Source organism: Hyperoodon ampullatus, assembly GCF_949752795.1.
Source record: "Hyperoodon ampullatus genome assembly, chromosome: X".
Taxonomy (NCBI): Eukaryota; Metazoa; Chordata; class Mammalia; order Artiodactyla; family Ziphiidae; genus Hyperoodon; species Hyperoodon ampullatus.
In genome coordinates, this window is record NC_136913.1 from 112,884,236 (window position 1) to 112,905,860 (window position 21,625).

Sequence of the window (21,625 nt, forward strand, 5' to 3'; positions counted from 1 at the left end):
AACCTAGGCAAGACCTAGGATTCAAATCCAGGTTAGTTTAACTCTAATGCTTTTAACCACTGCACTGCCTCTCAATGTAGTATGGTAACTGTTTTAATGAATTAATTTAATTACAGGTATAAGGTGAAACAGGTATGCTGAAAAACATGGCAGACAAATAACAAAATGCTTCTATATTATTCTTTTTTGCAAGTGTGGCAGATTAAAGGTGGATACGAATTCTTTGTTTCCCCTCCCGTCAAGAGGTGAGGTCTATGCCCCATCCCCTTGAGGATCTGGATGGGCTCTAGAGCCACTTTGACCAATAGAATACAGCAGAAGGGATGCTGTGCCTGTTTTCAGGGCCAGGCCTTAAGAGAGATAAAATTTCCACTCGTCTCTGGGAACACTTGCTATGGGAGCTTCAGTCACAATGTAACATGTCTGACTACCATGCTGGAGAGACCATGTGGAGAGGGCCTTAGTGTAAATGGAAAGGGAGGGATCCAGTTGAGCCCGGTGTTTTATCTGTCCCTGCCAAGGTGCCATGAGTATGAATAAAGTTGTATTGGAACCTCCAGACTATCCCACCACAGCTGAGGCATCCCAGTTGATACCATGTGGAACAGGTGGATTGCCCATTTGAGTCCTGCTTAAACTCTTTATCCAGAAAAATCTTAAAATATAATAAAGTCATTGTGTCTTAAGCCACTAAGTTATAATGTGTTTGTCATACAGCAATAGGTAAGCAGAATATGCAGCACGTCTGAGGAGTGGGGTGTGATTGGTTAATAGAGTTAGCTATTTTCAAGTAATTAAAATAGAAAGTACACTAAGCACCTAACTAGACTGACATTATTTTTCTGATTATTGAAAAGGTGCTTTGGGATCCAGCAGGGTCCCACAGCCACTGCCTTTGAGCAATTGTTGTCACTGTACTATTGCTGTGTAGAAGGACCAGTTGGAACAATGCCAGATGACAACACACTACCAGATGTACAAAGACTACAGATGTCTACAAAACACTAGAAACCTTAGAGGTTGCCCATCTTTGATGCCTGACAAAGACACCACATATGCCAATTTTATGGTTCAACCCTTGATATTTTCTGGCAGGCCAGTTCATGATGGCTTTCTTCCTATAGACAGCAACATCTACTTTTGTGGCAGGGGAAGAGGATGCTGTCCATAATACTACTGCCCATTGATCAGGTGTATATGAATTTCCAGGTTTTATACACATCATCTCATTTGAACTTCAGAACAATCCTAAGGGATGACCAATATTATTATTCCCTATTTTACAGATGAGGAAATTGAAACTTACAGAGATAACACAGTAAGGCCACACAGTAGGTGGCTTTTACTAGTTATGCTCTCAATCATTAGTCTACACTGCTTCTCACAAAGTCCATGGGTCCACAGGAAAAAAAGATACTTCTTGTCAGACTAAGCTCTGTTATCTACCTACTCAACCTGTAGAGTCCTTCAAATGTTCCTGTTCAAAAGGCTACCATAGGGTTGCTTATCTCTACAGCCAGAACTTCCTGTTGAGATATTCAATATATGTGTTGTCACAGCATTAGATAATTTAGAGCCCTCTGTTCTAAATCTGAAGTCTCAACTTTGACTCACAGAAGTTGGAATTGTGGCAATGTATGAACTGGAGATAGGCAGATATAGGAGCTAACATATTTACTATCCTGCTTACCTTTTCAGAACTGGACCTGGTTCTGGCTGGCTGGAGTCCTCTTCATACACTCAGAAAGCCTCTGCTTACACTTAGTGACTTCTCCCCACCCAAGTCCCCCCCCCACAGGTCCATTAAAGGCATTTCCAATCTTTTAGGTATTCCAGAGACCCTTGATCACCAGGAGGTAGTTTGTATTCACAGTAAAACCACTGAAATGCAACTATGGATTAGTCTAAAATAAACGTTCCAAATAGGATCTAATTATATATGCATAATTAAGCTATTTTATAGAAAATTATGATTCCAATTCAGGTATACATTTCTGGTACATTATTGCCATTTCTTTAGAGTTCTTACAAAATTCATTGGAAAATTAAGAATTATGCCTGGGTATTGAGAAATTTTAACTCACTACAGTCCTGGCTGCCTCCTCTCTACACAGATTCTTGAAAAGACTTTTCAGGAAGCCAACCTGAAGAGAGAACACAGATTTCTAAGGAGAGCTTGGCTGAGCTGTGAGATGACCTTGAACTTGCCACAAGCCCTCTTGGAAATAGAACACAAGTTTCTAAATTTTTGCACAATGACTCTCAAATTCTACCAAAATCTGTCTTGCTTCTCCAGAAGCTCATCAAAACCCTTGTTTCAGGTCAGTTGGAAAGTTGGGGTAGGGCCTGGTTCACGTACAATGACAAATGAGGCAGCAAGCTGGGCTTAGGCGGGTTATGTGGCATAATTTCAGCTCATAAAGACTCGCCCTAATAAATATCAACTTTGATCCCAAATTTCAACCAATGAAGCTTTATTTCATTAGTATAAGTTTTTGCAAATATCTATGTATCTAGTCCACCTTCCCCCTATTCCTTCCTATTTTGTTCTTTGTGTTCTTGCCTTGTTACAACATTTGACAGATTCAGGGTCATGCCCCTGACTCTCATCTAGGGATGCTGTGAACATCTTTCGAAAGGCATTAGGGAGGACATTTCACACTACATCTTTGGTTCCTAGATTTCTGGATTTTAGAGATGAATAAAATATATATATATATACATATATATATTTAAGGTTGCCAACCTCTTAATTTGCTAAGAAAAGACATGGAAAAAAGTAACAAAAATTAACCACGTACCATTCATGCAATTCATAAAAGACAGAACATTTCAAAACCAAAAATATATGAAATCTATAATCTCCGAATAAAGAACAGTCCTTTCAATTGAGCAAATTTAGCTTCATGAAAAATTCACTATATTCTTAGTTTCTACATTTTGCAGTGGATGAGAAAAAGCAATATCAACTGGTCCTGGGCTCCAGCCCAGTGTTTGGAGATGACTCAACTACCTCACTTAGTGTGCACCCTTATGTATGAAGATCCCTATGAAAAAAGTCTTTCAGAGCTAAAGTGTCAAACACACACAAGTGTTAAGGGCCATGAAAAGTTTGATTTCTCCTGAGGACTGGTATATTTTCTCTTCAGGGAAAATGCAAATTATATAACTGATCAGGTTTCCCTTTTTGTTTTGGCTACCTGGTCACAAGTGCAGTTCACCTTTAGAAACTGGGTGGGATCCTATGACCTACATATCTGAATTCTAATTAACCTCCCTACCGGGGCCTCCCCTTCTATTTCTCATTTATATTTTCCCAGATGATGGTTTATTTTACTTGTAATTTTTCTCTTTTACTGTAATCTTTCTTATAATCTGCCTCAAATATTTTGTGAAATGGGGTGATGTAAATCTGCTCAGTATTTAACCATTTTCCCCACACTGTATAGTCTTGCATACCTTCCGGTCGTTGGTGTACCACTTCCTCTGCTTAGGCTGTTCTTAGTTCCTTTCTTCCACCTGACACTTTCTTATAAATCCCTGGACACTGAGCTCAAATGTTGCCACTTCTGTCAACCTTCCCTGATCACCACTACCCACCTAGTACCCCCTCCATCCTACCCTGGCTAAAACAATACTTTTCTACATGTATCTACTATGACACTTGCTACATTGTAGTGTAGTGATATGGACTTTGCTGCCCTGCCACTGGATTCTGAGCTTGAAGGCCCATTTGGTATCCCCTTGACCTAGCTCAATATATTTTAATTCATGGATGGGTGAATAAAAGCACAAATGAACAAAATGTTTAGGAAGCCTTTGAGTGCTGAGGGTCAAGAGGCAGCTCAAATGAGAACAGGTTTTATTAGGGATAAAATATGGGAACAAATGAGAACAGGTTTTATTAGGGATAAAATATGGGGGGTTCTAAAAGTACTCTAGTCACTATGAGGGAAGGAATCTTTCTCTTTTTTGTTCACTGATTTATCCCCAGGGATCCTCGCAGTATCTTGCTTACAGCAGGCCTCAGTAAATATTCCTTGTATGAATGAATGAATAAACCATCTCACTCTACTGGACTCTTCATAATAGTTTCCATGGGGGAATCCTGAGAGTCCCATCACTTGGTAGGATTCAAGCTTGATTTGGAGAGACATTAGTTCTATTTGGTAGAGTGGTTTATATATCATTGGCTCTTGGTGAAGTGTCCACCATGATAATGAACAGTGCTCTCCTTTTTCAGGATCTCAACATTATCTGCCACTGAAAGCATATTCTATTTGTGAAAGATATTAAAATAATAGAAACCCAAGTCCAGGCCTCCTTGAGGAGCTTGAAGAACAGTGGCCTATCATGTGTCACACACCTTCATTCTTTCTTTCTGTTCTCATCAGAGTTTGCCTGCTGCGTCCAGTGACTGCCTCCTTAAGAATGACAATTCTCATAGATGGGCAGCGTCTTGCTCTGGGAATAAGGGCCATGAGTCATATTTTCCAACATCTCTCATTATGGAGGAGGCATAGTCAATACAGTGGAGACACCATAATGAGGGACACTTCTTCTTTGGGACTTCACAGGCTCCACACTTGGATGATAAGGATATTTTAATTTAGGGGAAAATAAAGGAAGCAGCACACAGTATTCAGTGAGTACCCTTTAATCGGTCCATTCTTGGATTCATCTGGGAATGATGGGCAGAACAATGCTCCAAAGGTGGCCTGACTCTTTTTGGTGCCTCCCTTCATGTGAAAACTAACATTAGTCTTATTTGACGAGCTTGGAGAAGCAAATAATCTTTCAGGAAAGACAGGTGCCGGCCAGAGGGGACCTTCAAATCTGCCATCACTGTGGATTAACTTTATTGAACAGCAGCTGTACAAAAAACACCATGTTAGATGAAAGGGAGCTCTACACCAAACCCCAGAGATGGCCAGTCTCTGCTCCACGCTCAATGAATATAATAAGCTAGACACTGCCCAGATGACAAGTATGTGTCCAAGAGATTCAGCATCCATGACAGTATGGATTTGAGCTCTCTGGGGGAAGTCAAGGAAGCTTATGTATCATTTGTTTTTCATCAATGCCAAAAGCCTTTTCTGTTGTCACAGATAGGCCAGATGAGACAGGACAAAGAAAAACTCTGCTGGCTAAGAAGGAAACCTTCTAAGGGGTAGAAAAGTAGCTAAATTACTAAGCCATCAATGGGTGACCTCAGGAAACAGTTCCATGTGGCTCCTTTGCTTCCTTTTCCATTTTAAGGAATTTGGGGCAGTAGGAAGAGGACTAGGGGGATGTTTTATCCCATTCAGTTAAAACATTACATAAAAAGGTGGCAGGCCCCCTGTTTCCCAGACTCTAGCAAGAAGAACGGTAAGCAGCATTGGCATGTGGTGCCAACTTTCTGCTTCTCTGGACATCCCCCACCAGATATACAGGGAGCAGTCACCAGCATTGTCAGACACACACTGTTCTCTTCACCTGCCATTGTCCAGTGCTTCTCCAGGGAAAAATTTGCCCCTGCATTCATTATACTTCATTGTTGTTAAGAATAGAAATAAGCCATAATTCAACTTTTTGTCAGCCATATATCAGATGGGAACTTGAAATAATAATAATCATAGCTGAGTTCACTGAGGAATTACTGTGAGTCAGGCATCATTCTAAGACTTTACATGTATTAACTCATTAATCCTCATAACAATGCTATATCATAGGTGCTATTATCTCTGTTTTACAAATGAAGAAACTGAGGCATAGAGAGGTTAAGTAAATTGCCAAAGGTTACACAGCTATTTAATGGCAGAGCAGGGATTTATTTGAACCCAGGCAGTCTATATCCAGAACCCACGTTCTAATCTGATGAGTAAATTGCTTCCCTAAAATAATATGGAGAGGAGAAAAATCATTTCACATACAACTGAAGTGATTTTACACATAGCTTCACAAAGTATGTCTCAGCCTAGTGCTATTGCCCTGTATACTTTTTTTTTTTTTTTGGCGGTACGCGGGCCTCTCACTGCTGTGGCCTCTCCCGTTGCGGAGCACAGGCTCCGGACGCGCAGGCTCAGCGGCCATGGCTCATGGGCCTAGCCGCTCCGCAGCACGTGGGATCTTCGCGGACCGGGGCACGAACCCGTGTCCCCTGCATCGGCAGACGGACTCTCAACCACTGCGCCACCAGGGAAGCCCTGCCCTGTATACTTTTAAGAGAACTAAATATCAGTATTTCTAAGACCAGGTTTCCAAAAACCCAAGTAACTTTCCTTGGAGCATAGCTAAATGATCCCTGAGTCACAAGGTTGAAGGGGACCATGAGAAGCCATTTCTTCATAGTCCTTAAGAAAACAAGAGGGAGGCAAAGGGGCTTGAAGTAGAAATTAAAATCACTCTTGAGGTTTCAAATGTCTAGTTGGGGTGGATGTGATTAGCGCTGACACTGGCTGCCTAGTACCCAAGTACTTTCAATCTAAATGGCAGCTTAGCAGCTATTTGAAGGAAGTATGTTAGTATTTCCTTTATCTTAAATAACATGTAATATGACTAATAGCAATAATAATGGCACCAGTTAACCTTCATTGAGTGCTTATTATATACCAAGCGTTGTGCTAAGTATATTATTTAACATTCACAGCAATCCTATGAGGTAGATACTATAACCATCCCCATTTCACAGATGAGAAAACTGAGGTACAGATAGGTCAAGTAACTTGCTCAAGGTCACATAACTAGCAAGTGGCAGAGCCAGGATTTAACCCGAGCAGTTTGTCTTTGAGGCCTGTACTAAGCAAGGTACTGTCTCTGCAGAAATAGCCCTCTGAGCTACTGTTATGAAAACCTACCCCAATTTTCTAGGCCTGATATTGACCCCAGCACAGCTTTGGGCCTGTAACGATGGCCTGGATGATTTTTTACTCTCAATGTTAGGCCTTTTTTTGTTCCACATTATAGATGGGTGGCAAAGCACTGAAGATTACTTTGTGAGCATAGAGTTATGTTTAAATGTGGTAATTTACAAATAATCTAAGCTAACATTTAGTCCTCTTAGTATCAGAGTAGGTCTGGCCTCAAGATTTTTTCTGGGACATATACCCATAAGGTTCAGTCTTCCATAAATTGGTAATATTTAAGCCAAATCAGATAATCTAGTCACTCTAGACTATAAGGGATAGTCTAGAGTGATTGTGATTGTGATTCAGGACCACTCTATATAAAGCTATAAAATAATATATAAGATTTTAGTTTAAATTCTATTATAATAAAATAATGAAGAAAAATGAAATAAAAAAAATACCCCCTTTGGAAATGTTTATGAGAAATATATTAATAATAATTTTTAAAGTATTTTAATAGCCAACATTTTTTTTTTTTTTTTTTGTGGTACGCGGGCCTCTCACTGTTGTGGCCTCTCCCGTTGCGGAGCACAGGCTCCGGATGCGCAGGCTTAGTGGCCATGGCTCACGGGCCCAGCTGCTCCGCGGCATGTGGGATCTTCCCGGACCGGGGCACGGACCCGCGTCCCCTGCATCGGCAGGTGGACTCTCAACCAGTGTGCCACCAGGGAAGCCCTAATAGCCAACATTTTTGAGCACTAACTATGTGCCAGGAATTGTACTAAGCACAATTTAATTATCACAACAACCCTAAGTGGCATCACTCTAGATCTGTTTCTCAACTTTAATGTGCTTATGAATCACATGAGGATCATGTTAAAATGCAGCTTTGATTCAGTAGGTCTGGGCTGTGGCCTGAGATTCTGGGATTCTTAACAGCTCCCAGGTTATGCAGACCACACTTGAGTAGCAAGGTCCTAGATTGGCCTAGATTGCCTTGGTCCTGTCATGCTTTTAAGTAGGATAACAATTAAGTGAATCTGGGAGATTAATGTTTAGGATGTTTAAAAAGCACCCCAGGCTTCCTAATATGGCATTCCCTAATGTCTTCATAAACCCATTTTTTGATCAAATTTATAATTATTTTATAACATTTATATCATTATTCATGATTTTATATTTGCAAATTTGCCGACTTGCTAAAATTTCTTTGTAACCCCCCAAATCAATACTCACAGTACTTTCATGGTCATTTAAGGTCATATGCAGAGCGATAAAAAATTTGAGTTGCCCAAGGCACATTCACAAACCTATTTTTATGGTTAATGGCTCTGACAGTCCAGGAAGCTTTTCTGTGTCTAAACTAAGCCCTTGAGATGACATGGCATTTTTCTTCTGATTTTATCTTTAGTGGAGATGGAGTTAGTACACCATGCCCATTCTCTTACAGGTTACTTTGTTCTAAAAAATATGAACAGTTATTCAATGTTAACAATAGTCTTTGGGATGTTCCCCACTATCTCCTGTCCGTCCCTCTAGGAACCTAAGATTTTTGGGATATCTAAGTCAGTTCTCATTCTAGCTCCATGTTTATTTGCTTCCTCTAAGAAATGTATAAAATTAGACAAACTTTGTAATTCTTTGCCAAATCCTGCTGTACTTTTATTGCAATGAGTTAAACATTCAGTGACCATATCCTGCATCAGATATACCCCCAGCTTGCCCATAGTGCAATAGGGAGTATACTAGTAACTACAGGCCACCCAGCCTATAAAGCTCATATTACAAAAATGCACACTCTAGGCAGAACCTGATAAATGTCAACTTCAAAATAAGTTGTGTCATATTGTTATATTTATGTCCATATGGTCAGTAAAAAGAAACACTTGTGAGGTTATTAAAAATAGCATACCAGGTAAAATTGGTTGTCCAGCAATTCCCAGCGGTGCCATTCCAAGATTATTCATTGCTGTGGCCCATGCAGTAGGATCAGACATAGGTAGTGTCATTGCAGTGGAATCCACATTCAGAGTTCTACTATTATCAGCTAAGAAGAAATGACAAGCAAAATAATTTGTTGTATTAAGGTTTCAGTATCTAGTTCACTTATCAATGTAAACTCTGGCAACTCTTTACAGAAATGTACTGATGGACAATTGGTGGACACAGCCTTAATTTCAGCTCTTTACAAGGGTTAAAACAATACAGCTCGAACTGGCAAGAAGTTATAGAATTTGAAAGCCCTTTACCAGATGGTATTTTAGTGTTTCTTTCTCCCTCTCCCTCTCTCTCTCACCCCACACCCCTCCCTCCCTCCCCCCTCCCTTCTTTCTTTCTTTCCTCCCTCCCTCCCCCTCCCTTCTTTCTTTCTTTCCTCCCTCCCTCACTCCCTTCTTTCCTTCCTCCTTGTTTTAAAGTCAATGAAAACTATTTTTTAGAGTAGTTTTGGGTTCACAGCAAAACTGAGGGGAAAGTACAGAGATTCCACATACACACCCACCCCCCCACATGCATAGGCTCCCCTATTTTCAACATCTCTCACCAGAGTGGTTCACTTGTTACAACTGATGAACCTACACTGATGCATCATAATCATCGAAAAGCCATAGTTTACATTAGGTTTCACTTTGGTGTTTTACGTTCTACACGTTTTGAAAAATGTATAGTGACATGTATCCATCATTGTGGTATCATACAGAGTATTTTCACTGCCCTAAAATTCCTTTGTGCTCTACTTATTCATCCTTCTCCCCTCCCCCAACCCCAGCAACCACTGATCTTTTACTGTCTCCATAGTTTTGCCTTTTCTAGACTGTCATATAGTTGGAATCATACAGTATGCAGCCTTTTCAGATCAGCTTTTTTCACTTAGTCATATCCATTTAAGTTTCCTCCATGTCTTTTCATGGCTCCATAGCTCATTCCTTTTTTTCTGCTGAATAATACTCCATTGTCTGGATATACCACACTTTATCTTTTCACGTACTGAAGGGCATTGTGGTTACTTCAAAGTTTTGGCAATTATGAATAAAACTGCTATAAACATTTCTGTGCACGTTTTATGTGAACATAAGTTTTCACTTCCTCTGGGTAAATACCAAGGACTGCAATCACTGGATTGTATGGTAAGAGCATATTTAGTTTTGTAAGAAGCCGTCAACCTGTCCTCCAAAGTGGCTGTACCATTTTGCATTCCCACCTCCAATAAATGAGAGCTCCTGTTGATCCACATCCTCATCAGTATTTAATGTTGTCAGTGTTCTGGATTTTGGTCATTCTAATAGGTTTGTAGTGGTATGTCATTGTTGTTTTAATTTGCATTGCCCTGATGACATATGATGTGGAGCATCTTCTCATATGCTTATTTACCATCCATATATCTTCTTTGGTGAGGTGTCTATTGGTCACTGGCCCATTTTTCAATCAGGTTGTTTGTTTTACTATTGTTGAGTCTTAAGAGTTCTCTGTGTATTTTAGGTAACAGTCCTTTGTCAGATGTGTATTTTGTAAATATTTTCTTCAAGTCTATGGCTTGTCTGCTCATTCTCTTGACATTGTCTTTCACAAAGTTTTTAAATTTTAATGAAGTCTAGTTTACCAATAATTTCTTTCATGGATCATAACTTTGGTGTTATATTTTAAAAGTTATTGCCATATCCAAAGTCATCTAGGTTTTCTCTTACGTTGTCTTTTACGAGTTTTATAGTTTTGTATTTCACATTTAGGTCTATGATCCATTTTGAGTTAATTTTTTATTTTTTTTTGCGGTACGCAGGCCTCTCACTGCCGTGGCCTCTCCCATTGCGGAGCACAGCCTCCGGACATGCAGGCTCAGCAGCCATGGCTCACAGGCCCAGCCACTCCACGGCATGTGGGATCTTCCCGGACCGGGGCACGAACCCGTGTCCCCTGCATCGGCAGGCGGACTCTCTACCACTGCACCACCAGGGAAGCCCTGAGCTAATTTTTTGATGGGTATAAAATCTGTGTCTAGATTCATTTTTTTGCATGTGGATGTCCAGTTGTTCCAGCACATTTGTTGAAGAGACTATCTTTGCTCCATTGTATTGCCTTTGCTCCTTCGTCAAAGATCTGTTGACTCTATTTATGTGGGTCTATTTATGGGCTCTCTCTTCTGTTCCGTTGATCTATTTGTCTATTGTTTCACCAGTACCACACTGTCTTGATTACTATAGCTTTACAGTCAGTCTTCAAGTTGGGAGGCATCAGTCTTCCAACTTTGTTCTTATCCTTCAATATTCTGTTGGCTATTCTGGGTCTTTTGCCTCTCTGTAAAGTTTAGAATCAGTTTTTTTAAAATATATATATCCACAAAATAACTTGCTTGGACTTTGATTGAATCAAGTAGGGAAAAATTGACATCTTGACAATAGTGAGTCTTCCTGTCCGTGAACATGAAATATCTGTTTATTTAGTTCTTCTTTGGCTTTTTTTTCATCAGAATTTTTTAGTTTTCCGAGTTTTTTTTTTTCAAGTGTACACACCACAGGAGCTTGGGATGATTAAGATGTTTCCCATTCTTCTCATAGTCTAGTTGCCTATGATTACTTCAGCAGCTTCCATCCAAACTACTCATGCATGCAAACCAAGAAAAAACATCCAAGGGTTTCCATAGTAGCAATGAAAAGGAAAAATTATATTCCTGATGGAATTTCATATCTTTGAGGCAGTACTATTGAGTTGGACACATGATCAACAAACATCAATTTAACCAATTGAGTTTTTGGGGGGTTAGGTTAGCAGAGTACAAGCAGATAGGAGACATAGTCCCTGCCTTCAAAGGTTATACAATCTAACTGAAGAGACCGATGATGATGGTGATGATGATTATTATTATCACTACTCTCACCACCTCCATCCATTACTACCACTAACTATTGAACATTTGCCATATGCTAGGTAAAGCTCTTGGCATGCATTATTTTCATTTAACTTTCAAAACAACCCTGTGAGATAGGGGCTCTTTATATCTCCATTTAATAGATGAGAGGCTTTGAAGGGTTACATATATAGTCCAAGGTCACACAGGATGTGTACTTTTAGGCACCATGCTTTAGTATCTCCAAATAAACAATTAGGAAACAATGAAAGACTCAAAGAGTATAGACTAGGAATGTTATTGAAGTTTAAGGAATGAGGCTTTGTGGAGAAGACAGGATTTGAAAGAATGGGTCAGATTTCTATAGCATATGACTTGAATTATGGGTAGTTATTAAATAGGTAAAGAAGAGGGGGTAAGACATTCCAGAGCAGGGATGACATAAGCAAAGACGTTGAAGCAGGTTATACATGCATGTGCATGTATATATTGTACAGTTGGGAGAGATATAGTCGTAAGTCATCTGAGCACAAAAAGTCTTTTATTTTGGTAAATTTCCCTCTGACTACTGATAGCCATTAAAAAAAAACTTTCCATTGCTTTCCTCCTACCTCCCAGTATGCACTCCTGCCAATTACACCCCCAAAGGCAAATCTATTCTAATAGTAGCTTGCTAACATCCGTCCATCACATCCTTCCAACCTGGCAATATGAGGGATGATCCTTGGCTGGGTTATTTATACAAGTGCTATTTTGGTCACTGATTGGTCATTACAAGAAAATGCAAATGGCCAAAAACATTATTTCTGAAATATTAGTTTTTATTATTCTCCTATACTGCGAAATTGCCTATGCTTCCCCTCCATAAACCACCCCCGCACACACACAGAGTGACTGATGGCCCTAAGCATTTGTTACCACAGTCAGAAGTCACATTTCAGAACTGGTGATTTCTCCATCTGTAGGAGCTCTAGTCCTCACACCCAGTTTTCAGTGGTCTCTGAGAAGGCATACAAGAAGGCTAGAAATAGCCTCTCGTAAATATTATCAAGAAAACAAACATGGGGCATCAAATATGCTTTGGGTCAAGAGTTTATATAGTGATTATTAGGTTCATCTTGACTCCCAATCCCCAACTAGGGAGACAAGTTTCAGAGAATGTTATAGCTGGAAGGGACCTTTAGGACGTTACTGAGTATGCACTTTGATTTTCTCTGCTGGCTGGAGAATGACTCTTAGAGGAAACAGCTAGGTTTAGAATGACTGGTCCCCAATGCTAAAAATAATTTTTTGCAACAGTCTGGCTACTCACTGGCTCTGCAGGCATGGGAAATATATAAGAGAATTAGGAATTATTCTCAATAAAGAATTTTGAGATCAAAGATTAAGAATTTACCATGTACCTAGCCAAACTCTGGACTAATTTGGTGGGGGTGGGGGAGAGAATGATCTAAATTATCAGTTTTTTTAAAGGACAACATAGTATCACTATTTTCAAACTATATATTAATTCACAGTGCTTGTTAAAATGTTAGCAAGTAGAGTTCCTATTAGGCTTGTTTACAATGAACAGATAAGGAACATGCTAATTAACAGCATTATTTCGCTACAATGAACTCGGTTCTTAAATCCTTAAGGAGTTCTGCTTTAAATGCCCTTCTCATCACCCTCACTTCCCCCAACACCCATCTCCACCTGTCAAGTCCTACTCATTTTTCAAGGGTCGTCTCAAATGCCACCTTGTCTGTGAAGCTACCTCACTGGAATTAATTACTCCTTTCTATGTGTTCTCATAATATTTTATGTAGAATTTGATCTTCATCTTTGTTTATTCTCTCACTTCTCCCCAAACCAAACTTTTATTGAGTCTTAGTATACGCCACGTTCTGTGCTAGTGACTAGGAATATAGAGATGCACAAAATTCATTTACTGTTCTGGAAGAACTCACAATACAATGAGAGGCATGACATATAAACAACTAAATACCAATCATTATAATAAGTACTGTAACAAAACTACGAGGAAAGTGCTATGGGAACAGAGAAGGAGTAATGAAATCTCTGTAATGGGTTTGGACATATGTGTTTGGGGTTGAGAGGTGGAGGAGATGAGGAATAGTCAGGGAAGCCTTCACTGGCAAAGAATCATTTGAAGTGAATCTTTAAGGAGGGATAGGATTTTCCTCTAGGTGGTGAATGGAGGATTAGGGTTGAGGAGCATTCCAGGAAGCAAGAACAACTGAACATTTACCATTGACTGCCTTGAATTATAGTTATTGGATACATGTCTCTCTTCTGCTAGCCTACATGCTCCTTTAGGTCAGGGACTGGGTTTTAGGCATCTTTGTTTCCCCATTTCTTAGTTTAGTGTCTGGTATGAAGTAGGTATTCAAGAAATATTTGAATGAATGAATAAAGAAAATCAACTTACGTTGATTTGGGGCACAATAAGCAATCTATGCAATGACACTCATTTATTATTTGTATACCTTTTCAGAACGATAAATTGGGATGCCATCTTAAAAGGGATGGTATAATTGCTAAACTGATTCACTCTCCAGGACAACTGAATTTATATGTAGAAATTTATTTAGAGTTATAACCAGGGATAGATGCACCCAACTAATAATTCAGTTTGATTTTATTAGCTATAATCTTTTCCCCATATAGGCACAGTCACATATATAAGCAAGCTGGTAAATTTTTACTTTCAAAGAGAAATCCCAGATGATCATCTCTGGCAGCAATCTGGATTTAAGGTCTGTACTAACAAAACATGCTGTGCTAAACATCTGTTACGAATTATCACTTAATGGTGGAAAAGTTAAGTCCTGATTGACTTTTCAGACTAAAAATACACATCTAACAATTTCTTTACGTGTTTTATAAAAGTAGTCCTACGTCACTAAAGGAAGAAATTGCTCATTTTCCCATGAGTCCTATACTCACTGGCAGCAGCCAAGAATATTCAGAAGGTAAGTGCCAGTGGTTGTCAAATGATATTCAAAATACCTCACCCAAGTCTGTAGATCTTGTCCTGCTATGCTGGTTCTATTGCTCTGCTTGTGTGGCAACTCCTCAAGACACCACAAGTTGTAGAGTGGTTGTAAATGAGTGCCCTCTAGGTAAGCTGATTGAAGATATGGCACTTTGGAACAAGAGTTCATTAGCACGAAAAAAATAAAACATTGGAAAGTGAAATCCACTTTAAGCTGGTATCACCCCATAACTATCAAATCACTACTGCCATCTGTTTATTTTTACACTGTTTATGCTTCACTAATTAAGCAGTCAATTACTGTCAAAGTTATTTGATCTTGAAGACAATACACACACACACACACACACACATTCTGTGATACACCTCATCCTGTAGTGGAGTTAAATATTTCAAATGTTTCCCTTATTTCCTTTGAAACAAGTTCAGTAAGTTGGTGCCATCTTGCCAAATATATTTTATTAAGACATAAACTCTTCTTCTCTGACAGTCTACTCCCCTATAATTTTTCTTTCTTTTGTTCAGTTTTACATCCATTGGTTTTTATCCTTGCTATAACCTTATTACACAGTATTGTACAAAGTTGAGGAGAGGATTTTGTCAACAAACATCTATTGAAAGTCTCTCAAGAGTAGGAAGTAATCTTGCCTAGTTATCAAGCGCATGGGTTTGGGAGTCAGATGGCTTTGTACCACGGTCTAGCTCTTCTACTTAGTAACTGTAATGTGATCATTATTTCACTCTTTTCTTTTCTCCTCTATTTGCCAGCCTGCCTTCCAGCCTTCCTTTCATATTTAGTGTAAGTTCACTGAACATTTTCTATGTGTCATGCATCATTCTAGATATTGAAGACAACATTGTTGTGAGTCAAACTGGCCTGATCCTCAGTCATATGAAGCTAACAACATAGTGCGGGAGGGAGATAGTAAAATACAAATGAATATAAAATAATTACACATTATAATAAGTGCTCTGAATAAATAACTGGGTTTGATGAGAAAAATGTGAAGCTAAAAAATTAGGAAAATGATAGTATCTACCTTAAAAGTTTGTTGAAGATTAAATTAGATAATGTGGGTAAAGAATTTAGCATGGGTACTGGGTCATATTGAGCACTTGGTGAGTGGGAATAATAATATGGTAATAGTTAAGATGATGATGAAGAAGCAGTCCTGGCCATGAAGGGCTCAAAGTCTACAGACAGACACAGCATATATATGAATTATTGCACTACATTATACAAACAATGAAACTGAGGCACAGAGTTTAAGTAATCAGCTCAATATCACACAGCTAAAAGAGGTAGAACAGGAATACAAACCCAGACAGCTCTGACGCCAATGCCCACAGTCTTATGCATCACACTAAACTCCCTCCCAAAGAGCCCCTTTATTTACAGTGTTCCATTAGCTCATTACTATCCTGTTTACAAGAGACCCACTTCAGACCTAGGGACACATACAGACAGAAAGTGAGGGGATGGAAAAAAATATTCTATGCAAATGGAAATCAAAAGAAAGCTGGAGTAGCACTTCTCATATCAGACAAAACAGACCTTAAAATAAAGACTATTACAAGAGACAAAGAAGGACACTACATAATGATCAAGGGATCAATCCAAGAAGAAGATATAACAATTGTAAATATTTATGCACCCAACATAGGAGCACCTCAATACATAAGGCTAATGCTAACAGCCATAAAAGGGGAAATCAACAGTAACACAATCATAGCAGGGGACTTTAACACCCCACTTTCACCAATGGACAGATCATCCAAAATGAAAATAAATGAGGAAACACAAGCTTTAAATGATACATTAAACAAGACAGACTTAATTGATATTTATAGGACATTCCATCCAAAAATAACAGAATACACTTTCTTCACAAGTGCTCATGGCACATTCTCCAGGATAGACCATATCTTGGGTCACAAATCAAGCCTTGGAAAATTTAAGAAAACTGAAATCATATCAAGTATCTTTTCCAACCACAACGCTGTGAGACTAGATAACAATTACAGGAAAAAATCTGTAAAAAATACAAACACATGGAGTCTAAACAATACAGTACTAAATAACAAAGAGATCACTGAAGAATCAAAGAGGAAATAAAAAAATACCTAGAAACAAATGACAATGAAACCATGATGACCCAAAACCTATGGGATGCAGCAAAAGGAATTCTAACAGGGAAGTTTATAGCAATACCATCCTACCTCAAGAAACATCTCCAAAAAACAACCTAATGTTACACCTAAAGCAATTCGAGAAAGAAGAACAAAAACCCCCCAAAGTTAGCAGAAGGAAAGACATCATAAAGATCAGATCAGAAATAAATGAAAAAGAAATGAAGGAAACGATAGCAAAGATCAATAAAACTAAAAGCTGGTTCTTTGCGAAGGTAAACAAAATTGATAAACCATTAGCCAGACTCATCAACAAAAAAAGGGAGAAGACTGAAATCAATAGAATTAGAAAGGAAAAAGGAGAAGTAACAATTGACACTGCAGAAATACAAAGGATCATGAGAGATTACTATAAGCAACTCTATGCCAATAAAATGGACAAACTGGAAGAAACGGACACATTCTTAGAAAAGCACAACCTTCCAAGACTGAACCAGAAAAAAAAAGAAAATATAAACAGACAAATAGCAAGCACTGAAATTGAAACTGTGATTAAAAATCTTCCAACAAACAAAAGCCCAGGACCAGATGGCTTCACAGGCGAATTCTATCAGACATTTAGAGAAGAGCTAACACCTATCCTTCTCAAACTCTTCCAAAATATAGCAGAGGGAGGAACACTCCCAAACTCATTCTATGAGGTCACCATCACCCTGATACCAAAACCAGCCAAAGATGTCACAAAGAAAGAAAACTACAGGCCAATATCACTGATGAACATAGAAGCAAAAATCCTCAACAAAATACTAGGAAACAGAATCCAACAGCAATGTAAATCCAACAATGTAAACAGATAGCTAGTGGGAAGCAGCCGCATAGCACTGGGAGATCAGCTTGGTGCTTTGTGTCCACCTAGAGGGGTGGGATAGGGAGGGTGGGAGGGAGATGCAAGAGGGAAGAGATATGGGGATGTATGTATATGTATAGGTGATTCACTTTGTTATACAGCAGAAGTTAACACACTATTGTAAAGCAATTATACTTCAATAAAGATGTTTAAAAAACAAAACAAAACAAAACAGAGAAAAACATTGCTATTACAGCTGTCACTACATTGTATTTTTGTCACTTTTTCTGTGGTTGTCTCTCCTCCTAGACTTTGAAGTCTCTTACTCCTCCTTGTTATTCCTAGTGCATAGAAACTGTGTCTGACATAGAGAAGATGTTCAGCAAACAATTTTAAACAAATTAATAAGGAAATCTATGAGTATATATAAGGGAGTCTTGCACAGACATTGTTCTTCCCAGAAGCAGATGCCAAGCTATTTAGAATGGGATACTATTCTGTTGTTGTATTAAGATAAAATATATTTTAGTGCGTTTCTTATGAATATTTTAAATGGAGAGAGAGACAGAAGAAGATAACATGGTGATAATTTGGGGTATTATAATCTGAACATGCTGATAATATAAGAGAATCACGATTATGGAAATACTAACTTTAAGAAAGATAAGTCTGGTGATGGGGAGATAATTTTCATCACAGAAAAATTCTTTATAGGTAAGAAGGAAATGACTGGAATTACTTTGAGAATGTAAGGTTATTAAATTTACTAAAATAAATGTGCATGTAGCAGCTATATTTGTTAGCACCTTGAGGGCAGGGGATATAAACCTCATTTACTTTTGTGTATTCTACAGTGACTAGCTCAAAGTATGTGCCAATAAGTTGGCTTTTAAATAAGTGAGCTCTGTAAGAACTCAGTAATTGTACAAAGTGGGGCTTACCTGCAATGCCTATTTCATAGACCCATATCCATTTAAAAATTCTTGGCATTGTGTGGTCCTGAACTGTGGATTTAGCTCTCTAGTCATTTCTGCAGAAGGAAAATAGTGGTTCAAGCCTGGGTGAGACATCAGAACTCTGGAACATACTAGGACTTAGATAAATGGTGAATGATAGTATTAATGATAGTAATTATAACAAGACTAATAATAGTTAACACTTCTTTAATTCTTATTATGTGCCAGGCATTCTCCTAGACACTTTATGTACATTAATTAAAAACTCATAACCCTGTGAAGTACGACCTCTCATTATCCTCATTTTGCTGATGAGGTAGCAGGAACAGAGAGGTTAAGCAACCTGTCCATGGTCATACATTAGCTTGCAGTGGAGCTGGGATTCAAACCCAGGCAATCTGGCTCCACAGTTCATGCTCTTAACCACTATCCTACACAAAACTAAAGGAGTCAGAAGGTTATAGAATATTTGAGCTGGGAGGGCTATAGAGCTCATCATTACAGATGGGTGCTCCCCATGTCCTGTATTGTAGTGGTTCTTAATGGGGGCTGAGTTTACCTTCCCTCCCAGGGACATTTGGTAATATTTGAAAACACCTTTGGTTGTCACAACTGGGAGTGGGGAGGTGCTACTGACATCTAGTGGATAGAGTTCAGGGATACTGCTAAACACCCTACAACGTACAGGACAACCCCCCACCCCCAAACAATTATCTGATCCCAAATGCCAATAGTGCCAAGTTTAAGAAACCCAGCTCTATTGTAGCAATTTTCATATATTCTTACTGGAGGGTGCCTTATTCTCCTGGTTTCTTTACACTTCCTTCCTGTCCACCACATGTGCAGCCAATCCCAACTTCTGCAGCTTATGCCCTACACCCTTATGCCACTGTGCTAAGACTAATCTGATCACACCCCTCCCATCCTCAACCAGGAATCTATTAACACTTTTAGCAAGGTTAATTTTATGCTTCACGCCAAAGAAATTATCCTTATGGTGAGGAATCCAGGTGCTGTGGAAGGCTGATGGGGTACTGTTTTGAGAGTGGTCCTGGAAATAGCACTAGGAATACCATGACAAAGGAAAAGAGAGAAGTGTAGAAAATGCTTGTGTGGAACACAGAAGAAAACCCCATCTCCAGCATATCACACAGGACCTTGCATACAGTAGATATACAAGAAGTATATGTTGTGGAAGATTATGGCACAAGGCCAGGATGGGGTGTCCTAGAACTCAATAACATTGTATTTTCTGTTCTCTGGCTAAGGGAAAGGAAACAGCAGGATAACTCACGTTTTGGGTCTATGTTAAGCCTAGGGCTCAAGGGTTTATCTTCTGTTTGGTATTTATTGCTCAGGAAGTAATGTTGTGCATTGTAGGTGTTATTTTGAATCCCTCTTCATTTTCTTTGAGAATTAACAATCCATCATTGTGAGCAAGGCACTGAAGCCCTGGGCACCTCTCTCTCTGATCACAGACGTCACCAGCAGTGACACCACAGTTTGCATCATGGCTATGCAGGGTGAGAGAACTGACGGGGGCTTTAAGACAAGGCTCCCAGGAGGCTTGAGAGATGACGCTATCAGGCAAGCGAGGGCTTTATCTCCTTATAAGTGTTACCAAGGATGAATCAAAGAGCCACTCAAGGGGATCAGGATGCCATAATATATTCTTCCTTGGGGAGGGGGAGGGAAGGAGAGGGAAAAGAAAAAATAAAAGGGAAAGGGAAAGGTTTTTATGCTAGCCCATATAGTAGGTAATTATTCTCACATGAGCTGTGAGTGTGGTGGGGTTGGGGGTAGGAAAGAGTAGCTTGATCCTCAAGGTATGCAGATGAGAACCTCAGGTTAGAGGGTGCTTTCACAAACTAACCCTCATGCTGGAAGACTCACTGTTCTAGTCTATAAGCTAAGGGGTCTTGGAGAGAGCCACCTCCATATTGGAGCAGTTATAAGAAAGTTCAAGGTTTTTAACTAGGTGTATAAGAAGCCAGGGCACCAAGCCAGCCCTCCAGATGGCAGTTGCAGTGGGGGTGTAGTGAGGAAAAAGAAGGCCAAAAGTTTTGGCATACATCTCTTCAAGGAACTCACAGCATATACCCTGCATTTATGAAGGGAACAGGGTATAGTGGGAGGAGTACAGACCTTGGGGCCAGACAGATCTCAGATCAAGTCTTGGCTCTATTATTTACAAGCTGTGTGATTTTAGGCAAGTTTGAAAACTCTTTAGCACGTTTATTCACCTGCAGTTAGAGATAATGATACCTATCTTTCATGTACTAAGCTAATGATAATAATGTTGATCCCTAATATTGATTAAATGCTCATTATGTGCCAAACACTGTTTCAAGGCTTTATATCATTATTTAATCTAATCCACATAACAACACTATGAGATAGGTAAGATTTATCATTAGACCCAATTTACAGATAAGGAAAATGGAACACAAAGAAGTTAGGAAGTTGCCCAGGGTCACAGGTGGAGTTGATGCTGGAGGTGAAATTCAGATTCAGGCAGTATGGCTCCAGAGCCCACACTTTTAGCCACGGAGCTATATCCTGTCACTACAGTATAAAGAACACAGAACCTGAGACACAGAGCATGTACTCAGTCATGATTTAACCCCACTTCTTTTATCTTTCCCTTCCTTTTTTTTTCTGTTTAAGAAAGAAACCATTCAGCTGCCATGTGAGGGTCTTTCCTCCCACTTCCTTAAGCTGGAGCCAGGGGCCTCCTTTGTTATTTCAGGATGGGCTGGCACGAGTGAGTTGAGGAACCTCAGAGATAGTGCTTGTCACTTCAAGGTTATTAGCTGAATGTGAGCCAGGAGAATAGGTTGAAGTCAGATGTAGGGGTCCTGGAAAACCAGCAGGCTCCACCATGGGAACCTTGGAGGGCTTCCTCAGTCAGTAAGAGCAGTGGCTACCTGTACTAGAGAGGCTGTCTTGGGCCTTTCCACACTAAGGTCCATAATTTCTCACTCCTGGTTTCTTGGGCTTCTGAGATACCAGTGAACTCATATT

At 39.4% G+C, this 21,625-nt stretch overlaps 1 protein-coding gene across 3 annotated transcripts in view; it reads right to left on the reverse strand.

Annotated features, from left to right (window-relative positions):
* The window catches only part of ENOX2 (ecto-NOX disulfide-thiol exchanger 2), a gene marked incomplete at its 5' end in the record, with an annotated part of 82,413 nt that extends 63,763 nt beyond the window's left edge, over positions 1-18,650 (reverse strand). Inside the window, 2 exons of one of the 3 annotated variants that reach the window (XM_079726944.1) lie at positions 8,743-8,877; positions 18,587-18,650. In XM_079726944.1, the coding sequence (XP_079583070.1) occupies positions 8,743-8,877; positions 18,587-18,635 (184 nt within the window). Of the gene's footprint in view, positions 1-8,742; positions 8,878-18,586 lie in introns of those variants that run through there. The other 2 variants (XM_079726945.1, XM_079726946.1) reach the window with 2 other exon arrangements.
* Between the last annotated feature and the right edge of the window lie 2,975 nt (positions 18,651-21,625).